Source organism: Amblyraja radiata, chromosome 30, assembly GCF_010909765.2.
Source record: "Amblyraja radiata isolate CabotCenter1 chromosome 30, sAmbRad1.1.pri, whole genome shotgun sequence".
NCBI classification, from domain to species: domain Eukaryota; kingdom Metazoa; phylum Chordata; class Chondrichthyes; order Rajiformes; family Rajidae; genus Amblyraja; species Amblyraja radiata.
In genome coordinates, this window is record NC_045985.1 from 27,997,586 (window position 1) to 28,022,196 (window position 24,611).

The 24,611-nt window shown below is 45.6% G+C and overlaps 1 protein-coding gene across 1 annotated transcript; it reads right to left on the reverse strand.

Annotated features, from left to right (window-relative positions):
- Window positions 1-15,761: 15,761 nt before the first annotated feature.
- LOC116990051 (serine/arginine repetitive matrix protein 1-like) lies at window positions 15,762-16,394 on the reverse strand. Its single transcript, XM_033047577.1, has one exon. It carries the CDS (start codon window positions 16,392-16,394, stop codon window positions 15,762-15,764), a length of 633 nt encoding a protein of 210 aa, XP_032903468.1.
- Window positions 16,395-24,611: the final 8,217 nt, after the last annotated feature.

The following is a 24,611-nucleotide window of genomic DNA, read 5'->3' on the forward strand; positions in this document are numbered from 1 at the left end:
TCATTTCGAGCAGTTTTTCTTCTTGGTCCAGAGCTCATCGTCCTCGACGATCTAGAGCTGCATCTAGACCCCTCACTTTCCAGTATGTCCTTCCTGGCTTTGGCCACCGCCATCTTTGTACCTAATTCCAGTTGTTCCTGACATCGCGCCATCTCTTCTTGCTGTCGCATCATCTCTTCTTGCTGTTGCATCATCTCTTCTTGCTGTCGGGCCATCTGTTGCATCATCTCTTCTTGCTGTCAGGCCATCCCTTCTTGCTGTCGCTTTATCTGTCGCATCATCTCTTCTTGCTGTCGGGCCTTCTCATGTTTTTTCTTCATGGCATCCGCTTCTATTGAGAGCACTGCTAACTCAGCCTTCGCTCCCAATTGAGCAGAAGCCCTCAAAACCAAACTGGCTGAGCAACCAGATCTACGGCCTGATCTTCGTGAAGATACATTTGAGATACTATCTCCCGGTTCTATATCATCACCTTCTTCTTCATGCTTAGTATCTTCTTTTCTGCTACATTTACTTTTGTCAACTTGCGCTAACCATGCTTCTGCAACAACCTTGGATTCATCATAATACTCCGTATTTTCTGAATCCCACATAATGTCTTTCACGTTCCTCTTGAGAACTCTCTGCTTCCAGCAGTGTGTCCTGTTTCTCTTTCAGCTCCTGGCTTAAGGCTACGTATCAGGCGTAATTTATCCTCCACCTTCTCCTGGTTAGCTTCTGATTCCATGAGTATCTTCACACTTTCAAATAGCCTTCTAATCCTCTTCCACAACTTGTTCCTATCCAATTCAGTCTCTTTGAGAACATGCATTCGACCTTTCTCAGTGAGTTTAACTTGTCTGGCTGGTCTTTCTCCACCATGTGCTCCTTCAAGCACCAAGCTTCTAGCTCCTTCGCTCATAACTTGCGACATAATTTCAGATAACCACTTCTCTGCCTTTTTCTTGAAACCATTGAATATCTTCTTCATGTATTCATCCCACTGGGTATGTATTCTGCGTTCTTCCCAAGACAGCACTGAACACAGCAGTACATTCTGTTTCTTGCCAACCTCCCGGTAGAGGTTCCATAGTTGGCTCATATTAGATTTCACCTTGATCATGTTCTGTTCTGATTCCATTAGTTTTTTCTGTGTATCAATTAATCTGGCAACCTGCAATCATAATTCATTTCTCTCTTTCTCGGTTTCCCTCAAACAGGCAGCATGCGAAATATCTGTTTCTTCAAGTTGTCTGGGTCTTTCTCCACCACCACATGGTTCTTCTGGCATAGCTCTGCCTTCATCTTCTAAATTCATGATTTAAAAGAGGTCTTGGCAAATTGCCAAGTCTTTAAATTAATCGAACAAGTCTCTGCTAGTTGTGGCTCAACATTTTGTCAACACTTTCTTTTCTGAACTAAAACATACTGATAATGTAGAGAACATCTCTCTAATGCCAGGTGCAAAATGTAGCTCTAATTCAATGGAATGTACTTATCAGTAGCAACTCAAATAGTAAGATTAAACGAGAACTTACCAGTTTGAAGTTTGATCTGTATTTTATGAGGAGTTACGATGAGGGATTACGTGAAGAACCCGCTCAGTGCGCAGGCGCGGCATACTTCCAAGCAGCGGTGTGGAATCACAGATAGACACAGTTATTTTGAAGTAAACATAGTAAAGATAAGGAGACATCAATTTATTAGTTTGATCCATATAATGAGAGTGGGAGCGGAGGGCACGTAATCCCTCATCGTAACTCCTCATAAAATACAGATCAAACTTCAAACTGGTAAATTCTCGTTTAATCTTACTATTTTACTTCGGAGTCACGTGAGTGACTACGTGAAGATTTCAAAGCTCTGTGATTTCAAACCGTGTAACAGTTTCATTTCACTCACTGCCGAAGTTCTTGAGGGAGGAAGTGTTATCGTAATGAACCAATGAGTCTATTTGTAGAAAAACACAATGGTATTTTTTAAACAATAACAACAAAGAAGTAAGTTGCTCCCCTGGGCTTAAATTAAATATTTGCAGTTCGTAAATCTTTACTGCAAATAAACCAGGTTTTGCCAACGGCTTATTATAACATTTCTGAACGGTCTTTTCCCTTCCCACCATCCTGCTGTAGCCAGGATGTGGTCTATAGGCATGTCCATTCTTTAGCCGTCGACATGGATGCTGCCCTGGTGGAATAAAATTTGTACATGTTAGTGTTTATCCCAGCAGTTTCTAGCACCTGCTTGAGCCATCTCGCAATGGTTTGGCTTGTACCCCACCATAAGGTTTTTGTGACTGACCCACAAGGCTTTTCATCTCCCTCGAATATTCTGGTTGTGTCTATGTAGGATAGTAGGTGGGTCATGGCACATAACCGTGGTTCTGGTGGGTAAGCCACGACTGGATTAGGTGTTCCGGGTCTGCTCTGTTTGACCAGTCGCTGGATAACGACAGATCTGGTCTGGAGCTGTGATCATGTTGTCCAGTCGCAATAGGTGTAGTGACTGGACCCTCTGAGCGGATACAAGTGCCATCAACATGAGCGTCTTTAGTGTAGCTTGCTCGAGGCCGGGGGATCTGGCTGGTGGCCATTCCCTGAGATATGTCAGGACCACACTGATATCCCAAATATGGGTATACCTGGGCTTAGGGCTTGATATTGTAAATGCCGTTCATCAGTTTTACCACCAGTGGATGGGATCCCATCGCCTGTTGTCCTGCCGCTGGTTTGAGATAAGCAGAAAGAGCACTCTGCGCTGTGTTGATGGCACTGTAGCTGATCCCTACATCGTGGTGTAGATGGCCAGGAACTCCAGTATGTTGGTGGCTGTAGCTGTTGCGTATGTTGTCCATGTTTCCTGGCAGTACTTCTCCCTTTTTTGATGCTGGTTAAGTACTGCCTCTTGGTGGATGTTCGAAGGGATGCCGACATGGTGGTGATGGTTTGTTTGGACAATCCCAGTTCCAGGTAAGGTCTGTTCAAACTTGCAACCCAGGCGTTTAATTTTCTCATGGCATGGGTGTTTAGCTTACCTGGTAGGTAAGTAACTGATAGCCAAATATGTCTTTCGACACACCATTGCCAAATCATGTTGACCAATTTGTCGCATGATAACGATTTTATGCCACCCATATGGTTAATATAAGCCATCACCGTAGTATTTATCAATTTGTAACCGAACATGCAAGTGCTGCATATTAGATAAATATGCTTTTAAACCATAAAAGGCGCCCAACATCTCTAGATAGTTAATGCCCGGTGTAAGTAGTAATGATGACTCTAGTTTAGTCCATCTACCACTTGTGCTGGATATGGAGTTAGTCGCTCCCCAGCCTTGAGCACTGGCATCTGTTTGAATAACTAAAGTAGGGTTAGTGATAAAGATAGGGTTGAAACTATGCCAAACGTTTTCTGCCCACCATTGTAGCTCTGATATTGCTTCAGTGGGTAAGTTCATGACACGATCATAGTGACCTGTATGTCGTTTTATTGCCCGTACCTTTGCTCTCTGTAAATTTTTTGATAGTGCAAAGGTCTGAATTGTGTAGCCGGAAATGCTGCTACCATTTCCCCAATTACTCTTGCTACTTGTCGAATAGTTGGTCGCTCGTTGACCATTAATTTGTTGCATGATTGTGCTAATTCAACCATTTTTTTGCATTTGGCAAGGTAACAGTCATATGGACTGAGTTAATTGTGAAGCCCAGGTAGTCCATGATAGTGGATGGCTTCAACTTAGATTTATCTGGATGTAGGACGAACCCCAGAGTTTCGAGGAGCTGTTTTGTAGCTGATACTGCTGCCACAGCCAATTCCATCGTTTTCCCTACTATGAGAATATCCTCCAGATATGCCATGACAATATGTTTTTGTTTTCTTAGTATTGCCATGGCTGGGTTCAATATTTTGGTGAATAATCTTGGGCTGAAGTTCGCCCATAGGGCAATGCTTTATACCATCCAGATAAATTTTAGGTATCTGCGATGATCCTTGTATATGGGTACTAGATAGTAAGCATCTTTAAGATAAATGCTTGCCATGAAGTGTCCTTTGGAATTCAGTTGTTTGGCAGTAACATATGTCTCCATTTTGAAATGTATATACTTAACAAATTTGTTTAGTGATGTTAAGTCAATGATGATGCGACAGACACCATCTTTTTTGGTTTTAGTGAATATATTCGATACAAATTCCAAAGGTTCATGTTTGGTCTTTTCGATGACCCCCTTTGTGATAAGTCTCACAAGTTCAGCTTGTCCCTCACGTTTCTCTTTGACGGAGGGAGAAATACCCTTTGGGGCCATTGTTGAACTGGTGGCGTTTTTTCTGACATGAATTGTATTTTATATCCTGTAATGTTGTTGAGTATATACTTGTCACTCGTGACCATACCCCATGCTTCTTTAAACAAGTGTAATCTCCCCCCTGTTAATAAAGCACCCTTGTTCTCTATATGCTGGTAGGGACCAGACCCACCTACCTCCATGGTTATTGGCGATTCTGTTTCTTCATTTTCCTGAAGATTTTGTTCTGACGTGCTGGCGATGTTGGGGGGAGGCGCATTTTCCAGAGGGTCCGCTGCGGGCCCTGATCTGAAAGATCTTTGGGGATAATGTGCAGACCCCAAGCGTTCACCAGTCCCATATTGCGGACGTCGACTGGTGGATGCCGTGGGGTGCTGCCGCTTGGGTATCGGAGGTCTTGGTTTGCTCGTCCCGGGGCCTGCCCTCATTAGGCCGAAGGTTTTTGATGCTTCCTGCATCTCCTTCAGTTTTTTATTGAGATCTTTCCCAAATAGCAGCGCGTCCGTCTCCGCAGCTGGGGCTTTACACAAGCCAGCAAATTTGGGATTGAGGGCAGGTCTTATGTTTCCCTCCGGAGATTGTTGATCTCAAATTGTGTGGTACACATTAATGCCAGCACATCCTGCTGGCAGGTATCCATCTCCGTGGTCTCCACGGAACGAGCAAAGGCTGTGATGGCTGACGTCAGGAGCCTTAGGATCCGCTGTAGCTTGAGTTCTTGGGTCTGGATGTGTGACCCACATGCCCCCAGATTTGGCTGTTGACACTTTTTACTTTGAGGGCCTCACCGTTTTCTGGTGCTGTGTTGTTTCAGCACCTCAGCGAGCACCTTTTCCAGTAATGGTTGATGCTGGCCGCCATTCTTGGTTCCAGCGGTGCTCCAGCCCGTGGGGTTGCTACAAGCGGTCCATCACACCCAACAGCTCTTCATGTTCCTGCACCCCTGGCATACTCCCGAATTCGTCCGCCTGCCCCTGTTCCAGACCAGCCCAGCCCTGGTCACCAATGCTAGCCTCCAGTAATGAGGGAGCAGAGGGCAGTGCATGAAGCACTGTGGAGGGGGTGCCTGACCTCCCTCCGCGAGAGCGCTCTTTCTGCGCATCTCGCTGGAGCTGCTCCAATTGCTGTTGGATGCAGCTCAGGCGGCTGTCTCTCCTCCATTTAGGTGGAGACATGTCCCCGTCCGACGAATCGGACGCCACCGGCTGGATGCCTGTTCGGATGGCTAGACATCCAGCCCGCAGTTCAGGCACTAGCGGGACTGGGCTCGGCGCGGTGATGGGGATAGCGGAGCGACCGGTAATTGTTCCTACCGCCTGTTGCTGCCCCCCCTGCAATGGAACGCTCCTCCGCTGGAGTCGAGCGGGGGACAGGTTCTTCTGGAGCTTTTGTGCCTTGTAGTAGCGAGAGCGCCCCTCAAGCAGCGCGTCTCGCAGGCACCTGCTCCGTGAGCCGCTCCAGCGGCTCAGGCGGCTCTCTCTCCCCCCGAGGAGAGACGTCCCGTCCGACATCGGGAACACCTGCCGGATGCCTCTCGAGTGGCTATGCGTCCAGCCCGCTGCTTCAGGTACTAGCGGGCTGGCCTCGGCACGGTGTCGGGGAATTACGGAACACCGGGTAACGCTCCTACCGCCTGTTGCTGCCCCCCTCCCCAACGGGAAAACGGGGGACAGTTTTGTTCCAGAGCCTTTTTCTCTGCCTGTAAAAAACACAAGCAGAAAAAGGCTCACCTGTAAAAGAAAACCCGACCTCAGGGTACTCACCTGACGGTCCGGTTCATCCTGTAACGGGAGTGCCTAACTCCCGTGGCAGCCGCTGTTGCACTGCTGGCGTAATGCCGCGCCTGCGCACTGAGCGGGTTCTTCACGTAGTCACTCACGTGACTCCAAAGTAAAATCCATGGTCGGTCTGCTAGCCCCAGACAAGCTGGAGAAAACACTTCTGTGTTCTGTTACAGAAGTCTTTTGTTTAAAGCCGTGATTTTAATTCAAAGAGTAATAATCGATTCGTACTCACAAATCCAGTGATACGTCTTCAGATACGTTCCGATGCTGTTAATAGACCTCAAGGCTTTATCTAGCCGAGATCTTTATCTTATGTTCCACGACTGGAACAGAAGATAAAGATATCCGAGGTCTTAGCCTTGACGTCCTTCTCTGGCTGCGCCTCTCCGAGGTCTCAGCCTGGTCGTTCTCTCTGGCTGCGCCTCTCCGAGGTCTTAGCCTGGTCGTTCTCTCTGGCTGTGCCTCTCCGAGGTCTTAGCCTTCTTATCTTCGATCTTCTGTCCCACTCTCTGGGACTGGTATTTAACCCCCCGCCGGAGGTTTCCTTCGACTTAATGTAGTGGCAGATTTTTCATATCTTTCAGGTAATTAGCACCCTAGCCGCTAATTGGATGAGAATGGATAAAGGGAATATTTTCGGTACGCAAGCTGCCGCAGAGACCTTCAGAGCTTCTCCATTCATAAAGCTTCAACACACAGTGTTTTGATGAATATTTTCTTTATTGTAGATAGAAAACAGTAAGATACATCCAAGGTTTTTCCGACTTGTTACGGCAATCTTCTTCGAACCCCAGCTCATTACTTCAGATATTAGAAAGCTCCTCATGTCTCCATAACAATGACATGCAATGACATGGTCAAAGGATTAACCTTCTCCATCGTCTCTCCAAACCGAATTTAAAAACTAAACTTCTGCAAAAGCAATTAAGCTGCAAACACGCCCAAAAACATGTCATCAATCCCACCCACTTTACAACGGGCAGTCTAAAATTTAAATGCACATGCCATCCACAATGACATGCAAAACAGGCCAAATGGCCACTACACCTGCTGCACCTGCATGCCTACTTTCAATGATTGGTGTACCATGACACCCAGGTCTCTAAAGACCTAAAGACCTATCTTGTTCAACCTTTCTCTGTACTTAGGTGCTGAAACCCAGGCAACATTCTAGTAAATCTCCTCTGTACTCTCTCTATTTTGTTGACATCTTTCCTATAATTTGGTGACCAGAATTGTACACAATTACAATCAGAGAGGGAGGGGGGGAGAGGGAGGGGGGGAGAGGGAGGGGGGGAGAGGGAGGGGGGGGAGGGGAGAGGGAGGGGGGGGAGGGGAGAGGGAGGGGGGGAGAGGAGAGGGGGGGGAGAGGAGAGGGAGGGGGGGGGGTGGGGGGGGGGGGGGGGGGGGGGGGGGGGGGGGGGAGAGAGTGCTTTTTTACTTCAACCCAAACCCAAACAACCATTTGCAGCCAGTGCTTTTTTACCTCTAACCATATTTTCATTTTCAAACCAAATTAAGGGTACTCACAGTGCTGTAGACATTTGTCAGTGTTATTCAAAGCTCTGATAGAGGCACACCACTTGCAGAGACTGATTGAGGCACACCACTTGCAGAGACTGATTGAGGCACACCACTTGCAGAGACTGATTGAGGCACACCACTTCCTGGTTTTATAGTCCCTCCCACTCCCTCCAGCGGGGGCAGCAGAGAGAATGGGGAATGTTGTAAAAACATTAATATCTCTGTCAATTTTCATCGACGGGAAAAATCCTCGGCACACATGCGGCGGAGGGGGGCTCTGAGCGAGGTGGCCAAAAATGACGGCCGTAGGTGGTGGCGTTCTCTCGGAAACCGCAGCACAGAAAGCCAAAACCGGTCAAGAACAGAGTTTTAGTAATATAGATAGCTGGGGTCCCAGCACTGAGCCTTGCGATACCGCACTAGTCACTGCCTGCCATTCTGAAAAGGACCCGTTTACTCCTACTCTTTGCTTCCTGTTTGCCAGTCAGTTCTCTGTCCACATCAATACTGAACCCTCAATACCATGTGCTTTAAGTTTGTATACTAATCTCTTATGTGCGACCTTGTTGAAAGCCTTCTTAAAGTCCAGATATAACACATTCACTGGTTCTCCCTTATCCACTCTACTAGTTACGTCCTCGAAAAATTCTATAAGATTCGTCAGACATGTTTTACCTTTTGTAAATCCATGCTGACTTTGTCCAATGATTTCACCATTTTCCAAATGTGCTGCTATCCCATCTTTAATAACTGACTAGCAGTTTCACCACTACCGATGTTAAACTAACTGGTCTGTAATTCCCCGTTTTCTCTCTCCCTCCCTTTTTAAAAAGTGGGGTTACATTAGTACCCTCCAATCCTCAGGAACTACTCCAGATTCTAAAGAGTTTTGAAAAATTATCACTAATGCATCCACTATTTCTGGGCTACTTCCTTAAGTACTCTGGGATGCAGCCTATCTGGCCCTGGGGATTTATCGGCCTTTAATCCATTCAATTTATCTATCACCACTTCCCGGCTAACCTGGATTTCACTCAGTCCCTCCATCTCATTTGACCCCCGGTCCCTTGCTATTTACCGGAAGATTATTTATGTCTTCCTTAGTGAAGACGGACCAAAGTAGTTATTCAATTGGTTTGCCATGTCCCCATGATCAATTCACCTGTTTCTGACTGTCGTGTGCTCCAACTTGTGACTTTTGGGCCTGGAGCGGGGCCGTACATCGCCCGGCGCGGCCTAAAATGGCCGTGTTACTTACCATCTCCCGTCTGGGGCTTGAACATCGGGAGAAAAATGGTGCAGGGGAGAGAAAGACTTTGCCTTCCATCGCAGTGAGGAGGAGATTCACTGTGATGGATGTTTGTGTAACTTGAATTGTGTGTGTGTGTCTTGTAGGAATTGTCTCTGTTTGTATGGCTGTGGAAACTAAGTTTTGTTTGAGCCTCACTGAGGTTCAAATGACGTAATAAATATTCAATTCAAAGGGACCTACATTTGTTTTAACTAATCTCTTTCTCTTCACATACCTATAAAAACTTTTGCAGTCAGTTTTTATGTTCCCTGCCAGTTTTCTTTCATAATCTATTTTCACTTTCCTAATTAAGCCCTTTGTCCTCCTCTGCTGGAATTTCTCCGTCCTCTGGTAGGCTGCTTTGATACTATGCTTGACTTCCCTTGTTATCCATGGATGCACTGCCTTCCCTGATTTATTCTTTTGCCAAACTGTGATGAACAATTGTTGTAGTTCATCCATACAGTCTTTAAATGCCTTCCATTGCATATCCACCGTCAACCCTTTAAGAATCAATTGCCAGTCAATCTTGGCCAATTCACGTCTCATACCCTCAAATTCACCTTTCTTTAAGTTCAGGACCCTTGTTTCTGAATTAACAATGTCACTCTCCATCCTAATGAAGAACTCAACCATATTATGGTCACTCGTGCCCAAGGGGCCACGCACAAGACTGCTAACTAACCCTTCCTCATTACTCAATACCCAGTCTAGAATAGCCTGTTCTCTTGTTGGTTCCTCTACATGTTGGTTTAGAAAACTATCCCGCATACATTCCAAGAAATCCTCTTCCTCAGCACCCCTGCCAATTTGATTCACCCAAGCTATATGTAGACTGAAGTCACCCATTATAACTGTTTTATCTTTGTTGCACGCATTTCTAATTTCCTGTTTGATGCCATCCCCAACTCCACTACTACTGTTAGGTGGCCTGTACACAACTCCCACTAGCGTTTTCTGCCCCTTAGTGTTTTGCAGCTCTACCCATATCGATTCCACATCCTCCAAGCTAATGTCCTTCCTTTCCATTGCGTTAATCTCCTCTCTAACTAGCAACGCTACCCCACATCCTTTTCCTTTCGGTCTATCCCTCCTGAATATTGAATATCCCTGGATGTTTAGCTCCCAGCCTTGGTCACCCTGGAGCCATGTCTTCGTGATCTCAACTATATCATAATCATTAATAGCTATCTGCACATTCAACTCATCCACCTTATTACGAATGCTCCTTGCATTGAGACACAAAACCTTCAGGCTTGTTTTTACAACGCTCTTACCCCTTATACAATTATGTTGAAAAGTGACCCTTTTTGGTTTTTGCCCTGGATTTGTCTGCCTGCCCCTTTTACTTTTCACCTTTCTACTTATTGCTTCTACCCTCATTTTACACCCCTCTGTCTCTCCACTCACACATTTAAGAACCCCCACCACCTCTTATTATTTTTTTCTTCTTTCCCCCCTACATGTTGGGTCTGAGTGCTTCCCAAACAGGGAATGTTCCAAACAGTTGATTTTGGTAAGGCTAAGGTTTAGCTGATTTCTCCAACAGTTTTAATCTTGTTTCTCAGTCTCATCATGCCTTTTGACTTTCATTTCAGGGCTCGCTCTAGGGAGAATGGCCTGTTGGGGTGCATCCTGTTTGAAATGAAGTGCCTTAGTGAGTAAAGTGTGAGTCTGGCTCGAGTGCCGTGGTGAGTAAAGTGTGAGTCTTTGGCTGAAGAGTCTTCGGGAGGAGGCTGAGGCAAGAAAGCTACGTTTATTCTGTTGGGTGTTTACTTTAAATATTTAAGCATCATGGCAGGGATGCTAGTGCAGTGCGTATGCTGCATGGCCGGATTTAGATGAAGAGAGGCCCTAGCCTATTCCACTGGTGAGGCCCCTCACAATCCACCACCCCCACAACGAGAGGAAGATGGAAGAGTCCACCAGATTAACACTGATGTGCCGCCGAGCATTGCCAATGAGATTAGGGCTGGAAAGCTGCACTTTTTATTTATTGCCAGTGCTAGTGTCGTTATCGGCTTAAAATACTATTATTCTGAAATGGAGGGCAGGGAAAGGCTTAAGGGCCCTGGAAGCTCTGGGGTTTTAGATGCTCTCTGGTGCATTCTGAGCCTGATTTTGGAGCATTTTTGCACCAAATTTATGACCAATATTTCCGAAATAATTTTGGTTGAGTCAAGAGGAATGAGTGGTTGGAATGGGATGATTGGGATCATTGTTGTATACATTTTTTTTAAATCAAAAATTGAAGCTGTCCTTGTTTTTTATAATCAAGTTGTACTGTAAAATGTGATTGTGTGGAGTGCAAATGGAGATTTGAACCCGCCCAGGCCCACTGCGCACGCGTGGCGAGACAGCGTCATTTTGCGTCACCGGCTTCCCCCAACTGCGCAGGTCGCAATTTTTTTCCCCCAAGACTTCCAGCGGGCCAGAACCAGAATTTCGGATAATTTCCGTCAAAGTGGAGACGCTGATAGCGCTCCAATTTTATTTTCTCAGGTTTTTTTTAACTCTGGGGAAAAAAACACCTAGGCCTAGATTTTGAGGCCCTAGGCTTCAGCCTATGTATCCGGCCCTGGTATGCTGCAGGAAGTCAGGGACATTGCTGGTGTCCCTGACAACTACACCTGCGGGAACTGTGTCCAGGTGCAGCTCCTCAATGACCGAGTTAGGGAACTGGAGCGACAGCTTGATGACCTGCGGTCCATCCGGGACACCGAAAGGTTCCTGGTCAGGACCTACAGTCAGTTTGTCACTCAATAAGTGCAGGAGGTGCTACGGGTTGGGACGGAAAGAAAGAGGATGAAGCGCGTGCAAGAGAACTCGGTGGAAGTTTCTATTACAAACAGGTACACCCCTTTGGGAGCTGTCGGGGCAGACGATGCTTCCAGTCTGAGCGGCGGACAGATCGGTTGCTCCAACCCTACCGATTTGATTCGACCGGTGAGACCGACATTGGGCAGAGCCATAGTGGTAGGCGACTCCCTTGATCTAGTTGCGGACAGGAGATTCTGTGGTGGCAGGTGAGACTCACGGATGGTGTGTTGCCTCCCTGATGCCAGGTTCAAGATGTCTCGGGCCGACTTCAGAACATCCTCGAGAGGGAAGGTGAGCATGGTTGTGCATGTAGGCACAAATGATGTCAGGAAGAAGAGAAAGGAGGTCCTGCATAATGTTTGGGCCATTGTTGGTCAATTAACTAATTTTACTAATTCGCTAATTTACTAGTTTGCTGCTTTAACTTCTGCAGCCAATCCCTGCACTCGCTCCTTCACCTGCACTCGCTCATTCACCTGCCGACCTTAAAAGTATGTTGTGCAGGCTGGCCCTAACCATTTTTAAATGACCGTCTCTTGAAAAACTCACCAAGGCTTTAACTTCTGCAGACAATCCCCACACTAGCTCCTTCACCTGCCGCTCCACTGCTGACCTTGAAGGTATACTCACACTAGTTGTTCCGCGCAGGTCCTAAGGATGCGGCCAGGGACTCTATCCGGCTAAGTTCACCCACAGAAAGGCCGACCATACTTCTGCAACAGTGAGCTAAGCCTTCTGAGGAAGAGGCATTGATATGCTTTATTGGCCATAGCTTTGTAGTGGCTGGTGCCAAACAAATTGCAGGTCACATTTCTGGATTTAATACATTCATGTCTGCCGATTTTCACAAATTATAGGAGTAGATTTAGGCCAAACGGCCCATCGAATCCACTCTGCCATTCAATCATGGCTGATCTCAGCCTCCTAATCCCATTTTCCTGCGTTCTTCCCATAACCCTTGACATCCGTTCACATCGAGAATTTATCTATCTCTGCCTTAAAAATATCCACTAACTTGCCCTTCATAGCCCTAAGTGCCAATGAGTTCCACAGATTGAAGTTTCTCCTCACCTCCTCACCTCTGGTCCTAGACTCTCCCACCAGTGGAAACATCCTTTCCACATCCACTCTATCTATGCCTTTCATTATTTTGTAAGTTTCAATTATGTCTAAATTCCATGAGTGCAGGCCCAGTTCTGACAAATGGTCATCATATGCTAACCCACTCATTCGTGGAATCATTCTTGTAAACCTCCTCTGGACCCTTTCTAGAGCCAACACAACCTTCCTCAGTAGGTATGTTACAATACTTACCTTCAGCGGCGCTTCAATTCTGCCACTGGCCGTGTGTGCGATTTTGGCGCCTTTGGGGGGGGGGGGGGGGGGCAGGGTTAAAACACATTTTTCCTACCTTGTACTGGATTATATTTGGTTGGAGTGCAAGCTTTTGCTGAAGAATCGTTCCGACGGGCGTTCTGTGTATTTTTTTTTTTTTAAATCGCCCGACTAGTTCAGCGCTGGAGTAATTTTAAAATCAGCTTCTAAAGCCGTCAACGGCGACAACGGGGACGGATTTCACGTATGGGACAGGTAAACGAAAGTCGTTTATTTTATGTATAAAAGTGCTCCTTAAGATGCCTTTAATTCACATTTTAATTTGCGAAACAATGATTTTTTCCCCATACGAACCGGCAGTATTTTTCATGCCGATACGGGTTTAATTTCACCGCAACCGCAACGTTCCAAATGATCGCGTTCCAGAAAAACCCACTCGCAAGATGATTTAAATGGCAATTAATTTACAGGTATTAAACCATTCCTTCCATTTGGCCTATAAATCCATGACAATGAGATTTAAAAATTATGTTATATTGTGAATTCCTGTGTGAATGTTATTTGGACAATTAGGCTATTTAAAAATGTTAATCTATTCTTAAGAAATTGATAGATGTTTAGATCTAGTAATTGAATTTTGTAATTAGCTACAATTAGGTAACTAATTATATGCTTTAATTTCAAGTCATCTAAGTAAGATTGTTTAAGATTTGTTTCAGAATGCTTCAATCTATAACTGAACATTTCATAGAAATGCGTACTTTCCTATTTCTTTCAGTTCTCTTAATTTTTAAGAAAGTTATGGGCTTTTGACCGTCCTCGACACAGCTTTTGAGTCAATGGAAAAGCAATAGGGGGGTTGCACGAAATGTCACTGGGTCAGAGGGCTCGACGTACGGAGCCGCTAAATCCAACTGGAGGACATCCGTCACTTGTTATTATATGTTATTAATGCTAAAAACGCGTACTTTTCTACCTGTTGAAAACCGCCAAAATGTTAAATTTTTGCGCTGAAAAAAATTGTGGGAGTCGGGGTAAGTGTGAGAGACATGTACCCAACTTTAGAATTCCAAAAGTGAAGCGAAATGAAGGTATAGAGAAGCGAGAACTGAAGGGACAACAGCAGCTAAAGTGCTTGGTAAACATTGAAAATATTGGGAATTATCGCGTTTGCTCACTGCATTTCATCAAGTAAGGCATTATTTGTGATTTTTCTTGATTCCTTTGGCATCTAAAAAGTTTCAGAAGTGATAAATCTGGCTGTAATTTTTTTTAAAATCGCCCATAGTTACCGTGGGTTTTTACATACAAAATGAAAACGCATCTGAAGAAATATTTACAGCCAGATTTATCACTTCTGAGATTTTTTAGATACCAAAGGAATCAAGAAAAAACACAAATAATGCCTTACTTGATGAAATGCAGTGAGCAAACGGCCAATGTTCGCCAAGCACTCTGGCTGTTTGTTGTCCCTTCAGCTTTCGCTTCTATCCACCGTCATTTCTCCTCACGTTTGGAATTCTGAAGTGGGCTAAATGTCTCACACGCTTATCCCGATTTCCATAATTATTTACAGCGCAAAAATGGACAATTTCAACGGGTTTTAACGGGCCCGCGACGTTGGAAACAATGATAAATGCCCACCTGCAGTTCATCGCGTGTACTCCATTTGGAGTAGCGTAGAAACAGTATGGGTCATGGGTCGTGAAACCTCCCTATAGGGAACAAGATGCTAATTTCCGAGTATTAAAATGGCCATAACTTTTTTGATACTGTAGATATGAAAGTGAATTAGGTGTCAAATTAAACTTCTTTTTTATGCTTTATCTGATGGGATAAATTATAGACTTGATTTTTAAAATCTCAAAATATTGTAACATTTGGATCAAAATTTGCTCAGCACTCCATATTCGGCCTGACCAGCCCCAAAGAGGCTCGGCATTACTTGTTCTTGAAGTTCTGTCCATTACTGGGCGTGGTCCAAGGCTCCGGTTCATCGATGTCCGACAATAATTCTTGGGTTTGGTCCATCGATGTCCGACAATAATTCGGCCCATCAAGTCTACTGGTCATTCAATCATTGCTGATCTATCTCTCCCGCCTAACCCCTGACGCCCGTACTAATTAAGAATTTGCATTTGCCCACCGTGCCAGAGGCCCTGGGATTCGGTGCGGGTTGTCGTGTCAGGGCGGCCGCTGACTTTCCTCCACCATCACCACCATCTCCCTCCCTCCATCCCGGCGCCGTCAGCGAGTGACTGAGCGCGAGCGCGCGCTGCTCGGATGCAACGGTCGGTGCGCGGGAGGAGAGAGAGAGAGAGAGAGGCTGTGATTGGTGGAGCGCGAGGAGAGAGAGAGAGAGGCTGTGATTGGTGGAGCGCGGGGCGCGGGAGAGAGAGAGAGGCTGTGATTGGTGGAGCGCGGGGCGAGAAAGGCTGTGATTGGTGGAGCGCGGGGGAGAGAGAGGCTGTGATTGGTGGAGCGCGGGGCGAGGGGGAGAGAGAGGCTGTGATTGGTGGAGCGCGGGGCGCGGGAGGAGAGAGAGAGGGAGAGGCTGTGATTGGTGGAGCGCGGGGCGAGGGGGGGGAGAGAGACAGAGAGGCTGTGATTGGTGGAGCGCGGGGCGCGGGAGGAGAGAGAGAGGGAGAGGCTGTGATTGGTGGAGCGCGGGGCGCGAGCGGCAGGATGCGGGGGGCGGGGCTGCAGCTGCGCCGATAGCCAATCAGCGGCGGCCAGGAGGAGGAGCACGTGAGCGGTTTGAAAGAGGCGGCGGGTGAGGGCGGGGCTGTGATTGGATGAGAGCGGTGGCGCGAGGAGCCGGGCGCTCGAAGCCCAACGGTGGCGGTTGGCGCGAGCGGCTTCGGGCGGAGGAGGTGAGGCGAGGGTGAGGCGAGGTCGAGGCGAGGTCGAGGCGGGGCCGAGGCGGGGCGAGGGTGAGGTGAGGCGGGGCGAGGCGAGGCTGAGGCGAGGCCCGGGTGAGGCGAGGGTGAGGCGAGGCTGAGGCGAGGCCCGGGTGAGGCGAGGGTGAGGCGAGGCTGAGGCGAGGCCCGGGTGAGGCGAGGGTGAGGCGAGGCTGAGGCGAGGCCCGGGTGAGGCGAGGGTGAGGCGAGGCTGAGGCGAGGCCCGGGTGAGGCGAGGGTGAGGCGAGGCTGAGGCGAGGCCCGGGTGAGGCGAGGGCGAGGCGAGGCTGAGGCGAGGCCCGGGTGAGGCGAGGTGAGGTGAGGCGAGGCGAGGCGAGGGTGAGGGCGAGGCGAGGCGAGGGCGAGGCGAGGCGGCGCGAGGCCCGGGTGGGTGGAGGATGTGGGCAACGGGGCGGCTGGTCCGGGAAATGTGTGGACCGAGGGGATGGCGGCATCAATCCGACGGTGGGTGTAAAGCACAGGAGGTTAGTTTTATTCCATTAAACTATAGTGTGATACGATGTGGACAGATGCCCTTCGGCCCAACTTACCCACAACGGCCACCATGTCCGAGCTGCACTGGTCCCATCTGCCCATGTTTGGTCCATATCCCTCCAAACCCGTCCTATCCATGTACTTCTCTAACTGTGAAAAAGGTCTCGACCCGAAAGGTCGCCTATATCTTCTCTACATAGATTAGGTATGTTGCAAAGCCTACCTCAAGCGTCGTTGAAGATCTGCTGCTTAGGCTGTGCGCGATTTTGGCGCCGTTTAGAGGGGGCGGGTTTAAAACGCGATTTTCTCTAAGCTGTTCCAATCGAAAATGTTCAGCCTAGTTAATTATTAACGAAAAATCGCTGGAAGACCCCGTCGCAAAAGCTATTATTAGGTTTAAAGGCCTTGAATAATGGTTATAGTAGTTTAAAAATCAATCTTTAAACCCGCGGCCGTCAGCGACCGCAGGGTCTCATAAAGCAAATAGCAGAAGTTAGGTTGTATATTTTTACATTAAAAAGTGCTTCTAAAGATCCTTTTATACAAAATTTACTATTGCGAGTAGCTCAATTTGGGCCCATTATATCGCGCAGTATTTTTCTCGGCATTTGAGGCACAAATCTACCGCAATGTGAACGTTCTAAACCAGCGCGTTCCACAGGGACCCACTGGAAAGCTGATTTAAATGGGCATTTATTTACAGCAATTAAACACTAAATTCCTTCCATTTGGCCTATAAATTAATGTAAATGAGATTTAAAAATCATGTTTTATTGTGAATTATTTGTGAATATTATTTGGACATTTAGGCTATTTAAAAATGTTAATCATTTATTAAGAAATGGATAGATGTTTAGATCTAGTAATTGAAGTCTGAAATTAGCTACAATTAGGTAACTAACTAATTATATGCTTTAATTTCAGGTCATCCAAGTAAGATTATTTTATATTTGTTTCAGAATGCTTCAATCTATGATAACTGAAAATTTCATTCAGTTCTCTTAATTTTTAAGAAAGTTATGGGCTTTTGACTGTTCACGATCACAACTTTTTTGTTATGTCCATAGAAAATCAATAGGGAACAAGATGCTCATTTCCCAGTATGAAAATGGCCATAACTTTTTAAATACTTGAGATATGAAAGTGAATTAGGTGTCAAATTAAACTTATTTTTATGCTTTATCTGATGGGATAAATTACAGACTTGATTTTTAAAATCTCAAAATTTTGTAACATTGCTACATAGATGCAGCCTCGCCCGTTGAGTTCTTTCAACATTTTTTTGTCTACCAAACGGTTTCTTAAAAGTGGGGATGGTCCCAGCCTCAACAACCTCCCCTGGCATCTTGTTCCATACACCCACCACCCTTTGTGTGAAACAATTCCCCCTCAGATTTCTATTAAATCTGCTCCCCTTCACCTTGAACCAATGTCTAGCAATGTTACAACATTTTGAGATTAAAAAAATCAAGTATGCAATTTATAGCAATGTTACAAAATTTTGAGATTTTAAAAATCAAGTCTGTAATTTATCCCATCAGATAAAGCATAAAAATAAGTTTAATTTGACACCTAATTCACTTTCATATCTCAAGTATTTAAAAAGTTATGGCCATTTTCATACTCGGAAATTAGCATCTTGTTCCCTATTGATTTTCTATGGACATAACAAAAAAGTTGTGATCGTGAACAGTCAAAAGCCCATAACTTTCTTAAAAATTAAGAGAACTGAATGAAATTTTCAGTTATCATAGATTGAAGCATTCTGAAACAAATATAAAATAATCTTACTTGGATGACCTGAAATTAAAGCATATAATTAGTTAGTTACCTAATTGTAGCTAATTTCAAACTTCAATTACTATATCTAAACATCTATCCATTTCTTAATAAATGATTAACATTTTTAAATAGCCTAAATGTCCAAATAATATTCACAAATAATTCACAATAAAACATGATTTTTAAATCTCATTTACATTAATTTATAGACCAAATGGAAGGAATTCAGTGTTCAATTGCTGTAAATTAAAGTCCATTTTAAATCAGCTTTCCAGTGGGTCCCTGTGGAACGCGCTGGTTTAGAACGTTCACATTGCGGTAGATTTGTGCCTCAAATGCCCAGAAAAATACTGCGGGATATAATGGGCCCAAAATGAGCTACTCGCAATATTAAACTTTGTATAAAGGGATCTTTATAAGCCCTTTTTAATGTAAAAATATATAGCATACCTTCTGTGGTTTGCTTTATGAGACCCTGCGGTTGCTGGCGGTCGCGGGTTTAGAGATTGATTTTTAAACTACTATAACTATTATACGAGGCCTTTAAAACTAATAATAGCTTTTGCGACGGGGTCTTCCAGCGATTTTTCGTTAATAATTAACTAGGCTGAACATCTTCGATTTGAACAGCCTAGAGAAAATCGCGTTTTAAACCCGCCCCCCTCTAAACGGCGCCAAAATCGCACACACCCGCAGCGGCAGATTTTCAACGACGCTTCAGGTAGGCTTTGCAACATACCTACAATTTATCCCATCAGATAAAGTATTTTTATAGGGGGACAATCGAGAGCACATTAACCTACGGCATCACTTCCTGGTTCGGGAGCTGCAAGGCGTACGAACGGCACCAACTAGACAGGATTGTGAAGACCGCCAGCAGGATTATTGGTGCTCCACTCCCTTTCCTGCTGGACATATACAGGAAGAGATGTATCAGCAGAGCCATCTCCATCATCAAAGACCCCTACCACCCATCGCATCACATATTCTCCATCCTGCCATCTGGGAAGAGGTACAGGAGCATTAGCTGCAAAACCAGCAGGATGCTCCTTAGCTTCATCCCGCAGGCTATAAGACTGATAAACGGACTTTGCCCCCTGCCAAAGTATCGCGCACCAACCACCAACCTGGACACACTGCAGCAGAGCCACTGTCGTGCCGCTGCCGATCGGAACGCCTGTTGATGTTTAGTAGAGAGTAGAGTGTTTAATTTGTTCATGATATGCCGTTCATATCATATCATATCATATCACATGAACATATCACATGAACATAATTTGTTCATGATATGCCGAAGCCTTGTCGGCTTCGGCAGCCGCGGGCTCCAACCAGGAAGCGGCCGTTCCAAGTGGCCCAGCCGCCGAAAGGACTCTCCCGACGCCGGGGCAAGACCACCCGGTGAGAACGGCCAGGAACATCGGGCCTCCGTAGAGGCAATTGCGGTGGCCTCAACAGGCCTGACTTCGGGGTGAACTGGGGATGGGGACTGGACATTGTGCCTTCCTCCACAGTGCTATCCATTGTGGGGGGATGATTTTTTTGTCTAATGTAATCCTGTAAGTCTGTGTCCAAGATGGCTGCCGTGAAGGGAGAGTGGACGCTGGCACGAATTGGTTGCCGCTGCTCTCTCTTCACACTGTGTTTTTGATTTTCTGTTTTTGGAATGAATTCTGTTTTTAATTTGTGTCTCTGTGATGTCTTTATTACTTATTTTATTCTGATTATATGTTTTACTATGTAAGGTGTCCTTGAGATTTTGTATGAAAGGCGCCCATTAAATATAAAATTTATTATTATTATTATTATGATATATGTATTTTTATTTCTGTTTATTTTTTACTGCACACTGAATGGGCACTGGTTGAGCAATGTTTTTTTGTTTCCTCTGGGTATGTGAGTACTCAGGAAAATGACAATAAAGATATACTATACTATACTATACTACTATTAAAAAAAGTTTAATTTGACACCCAATTCACTTTCATATCTTCAGTATTAAAAAGGTTATGGCCATTTTCATACTCTGAAATTAGCATCTTGTTCCCTATTGCTTTTCCATTGACTTAACTCAAAAGCTGTGATCAGAACAGTCAAAAGCCCATAACTTTCTTAAAAATTAAGAGAACTGAACGAAAATCTCAGTTATTATAGATTAAAGCATTCTGAAACAAATATGAAGCAATCTTACTTGGATGATCTGAAATTAAAGCATATAATTAGTTAGTTACCTAATTGTAGCTAATTACAAAATTCAATTACTAGATCTAAACATCTATCAATTTCTTAAGAAAAGGTTAACATTTTTAAATAGCCTAGGTGTCCAAATAACATTCACACAAGAATTCACAATATAACATGTTTTTTAAATCTCACTATCATGAATGTATAGGCCAAATGGAAGGAATTTAGTTTTTAATTCCCGTAACTTAATGGCCATTTAAATCATCTTGCGAGTGGGTTTTTGTGGAATGCGATCGTTTGGAACGTAACGGTTGCAGTGAATTTAAACCCCATGTTGGCAGGAAAAATACTGCCGGTTCGGATGGGTCCCAAGTCTCCTTCTCGCAACGTGAAATTTTGATTAAAGGCATTTTATGAAGTGCTTTTTTATGTAAAAATAAACGGCGTACCTTGCCTTGTCCCCTACGTGTGATCCATCCCGTTGTCAGCGTTCACGGCTTTAGAAGGTGATTTTTAATTTACTCTAGCAATTAAATTATCCTGGGCAGTTTAAAAATAGCTCCAGAGAACGAATGTCGGAGCAATTCTTCTTGAGCAACTAGACAGGCTGACGAACATCGATTAGAACAGCCTGGAGAAAACTGCATTTTAAACCGACCCCCCTCTCAAAGGCGCCAAAGTTGCGCACATGGGCAGTGACAGAACTGCAGCACCGCTGAAGGTCCAGCTTCCTTCCCCCACCCTCTCCACTCAGTCTGAAGAAGGGTCCTGACTCAAAACATCGTCTGCCCATTCCCTCTAAAGCGGTGGAGGAACTCAGTGGGTCAGGCCGCATCTGTAGAGGGAAGGGAATCTAAGGCGACCACTCCCACCTCTCTTTTCCAACTTTCTCCACCCCCCCTCACTACTCCTGATATAGTAGTGGCCAGAGGATCTGGGGTGATGGAGGAACTGATGGAAATCCACATTGGGCAGGAAATGGTATTGGGTTGACTGATGGTACTGAAGGCTTAGAAATCCCCAGGGCCTGATGGTCTGCATCCCAGGGTACTTAAGGAAGTGGCTCTAGAAATCGTGGACGCATTGGTGATCACTTTCCAATGTTCCATAGATTCAGGATAAGTTCCTGCGGATTGGAGGGTAGCTGATGTTTTCACGCTTTTTGGGAAAGGCAGGAGAGAGAAAACCTCCAGTTCAAATTCCATTTGGAATATTTTGGGGGACCAAGAAACCAAGAACCAAGAAGTTTTGTAACATACCTACAATGTCCTCTGGTCCTCTATTGATGGACTCTGGGCAAGAGACTTTGCATCTACCTGATCTATTCCTCTTATTTTCTTATACACCCCTATAAGATCACCCTCATCCTCCTGCACTCCAACGAATGGAGTCCCAGCCTACTCACCCTCTCCCTATAGCTCATGCCCTCTAATCCTGGCAAAATCCACATAAATCTTCTCTAAACCCTTTCCAACTTCACAACATCTTTCCTGTAACGTGGGGCCCAGAAGTGAACACAATACTCTAAATGCAGTCTCACCAATGTCTTATACTACTGCAACAGAACCTCCCAACTTCTATACTCAATACTCTGATTGATGAAGGCCAATGTGCCACAAGCCTTTTTGACCACCCCATTTACCTGCGACTTCACCTGCAAGAACCATGAACCTGCACTCGTAGGTCCCTCTGCTCTACTACACTCCCTTCTTCTTGCGTATGGCGTGCACAGCATAAAGTTGAAGGTCAAGGGTAGACATCCAGGCCAGGACAGCATCAGATTCTGTGTGGTTGGCTTTGATGCCACCAGGGAAAAACCTCAGTGAGCAGTCATTCACGATGTGTGGTCTGGTCTCGATGTCCGCAGTCGCAAGCAGGGCTGTCGGGCATCCCCCGCTTATGCAGGCGATGGGCTGTTCTTGCATGGAGGGTGCGGATTCTGTTCAGGGTTAGCCATTGCTTGCGATAGAGGTCAAATCCTGGTGGTTTCATTGTGGGGTCTGTGATGCCATGTTGGTGTTGGCATCTTTCCAGGCTCTGTGCCACAGTCTTGGAGTCACTCCACGACACTCCCCAGAGTCCTTCCATTCACTGTGTAAGTCCTGCCCATGTTAGACTTACCAATATGCAACACCTCACATTTCTCTATTAAATTCCATCAACCAATCCTCACACCACATGGCCAATTGATCAAGATCCTGCTTCCATTTTAAACAACCATCTTCACTATCTGCAAAACCACTCACTTTTGTATCATTTGCAAACTTGTTGGTGAAAATAGGTCAAGGAAAGAGAATCAACAGCGCGTGTGTTTCTGTGCATCGCTGGTGAGGACCAGTCTCTGCATTCAGTGTTACACATGATGGGAAAACATTGTGTGCACAGACTCCAGTCACCTCCCAGGATGATGCAAACCAAGTGTGGGAGAGGTTTGCTGGAATAGCAACAGCTATGGGGCAGACCAGAGGACGTGTCTCACCCATCGATGATCTTCCAGCAGCATTTGATGTGTGCTCGGTGTGTCCCTGGGAACAGCCCGAGGATCAGGGAGTCCTCTCTGAAACAACTGCTTGCCATAAACCCCAATAAGGACTCTTGCATCCTTTTCCTCACCATCTTTGTAAATCCACAGTCTACAAAGAGTTGCGGTTCATATCCTCTTCACTGTCATGAGAGCAGCATGTTGGGAGTAAGATTCTGTGCAGGAGAACTCTGATGGGAAGGGTTCCTTTCACTGCCATGGTGCTTGTTGGTGAGTTCTACAATGAGGTGCTGTGCCAAATAGTCTTGACAGTCTGTTCAGGGAACCATACCACAGGATCCATTGTGTCCTTCTCCCCCAATGTCTGCAGGATGTCTGAAACATGCTGACGTCTGCCTGATGGATGTGGTCAGACAAGTTGGTCTGAAGGATGGGTAGTGCTGCATTATCCAGCTAACTGTGATGTTGCGTGTCAGCAGACCCAAGTCCATTCTTCACCACACTGGGAACAGGTAAACCTCAGCACTTTAATGGCACCTACTGTTTGTGTACTTTGGTTCTATGTATGCAACAAGGCCAGTGTTCCCCTGATCCTCACCCTTCACCCACCAGCCTCTGCATCCAACACACTATCCTTTGACATTTACGTCACCACTTGCATAATCCCACTACTAATTATGTCTTCCCATCTCCACCCATTTCCACCTTCTGCAGAGACCACCTTTTCCACCGTCTGCAATTCCTTGGTTCACTTCCCTTCCCACACAAACCACTGCCTCACCAGTTACCTGCAACCATAATAGATACAACACCTGTCCTTACCCCACTCCTCAACTCCATCCAGGGACCCCAACAATCTTCTCAGGTGAGAATGTGGTTCACATGTACCATCTCTAACCTCATCTACTGCATCCAGTGTTCTCAATGTGGGTTCCTGTACATCAGCGAGATTAAACAAAGGTGTCGGGACTGTTTCGTTGAACACTTAGGCTCACTCAGTCAGGCCAATGGGTTCTCTTGGTGGCTAACCCTTTCAACTGCCCTTCCTATTCTGACCTTTGTCCCCTGGACTTCATCCATTGCCAGAATGAGGAACAGCACCTCATATTCTGCTTGGGTAACTTACAACCCAACAGTATAAACATTGAATTCCCCAATTTTAAGTAACTTCTAACACTCCCCTCCCCCCCGCGCTATTCGTTTTGCAGTTCCGTAGTTCACCATATAGATCTTTAGATTACACTTTCCCTTGCCTACCAAGGCATCACCCTGCCTGAGGTCACTTGTTGCCTGTCCTGATTTGTCATGGTCTTTTCTTGCCTCCAGTTCTTTCTCCCCCCAGCACCTCTTTTCAGCCTGAAGAACAGTCACAACCTGAAACATTACTTATCTCTTTTCTCCAGGGGTGGTGCCTGACCCACTGCATTACTCCAGCACTTTGTCTATTTTTTGTCAGAGGGCTTGTACTGCGAGTCACAGACAGTAGTTTATTTCGGTAGCTGCCAAATTCAATCATTTTTATTTTTAACGTTTAAACATTTTACAATATTTACATTTAATTAAAAATGCAGATTAAATTACATCCTTATCACAATGCACCAGTCCTTGCTGCACTCACTAGTTCCTGATGTATTCCAGAGAGTCAGTGGAGTGTGTTTGCACTCTCTCTGAAGACACCAGGCATGCACACATCCTCAGAAGAGTGTCAAGTGGTCAGCTCAGGCAAAAGCTT

Coding starts and splice junctions, on each gene's coding strand:
- LOC116990051 (XM_033047577.1), bottom strand. CDS start 16,394: ATGCCGCCATCCCCTCGGTCCACACATTTCCCGGACCAGCCGCCCCGT.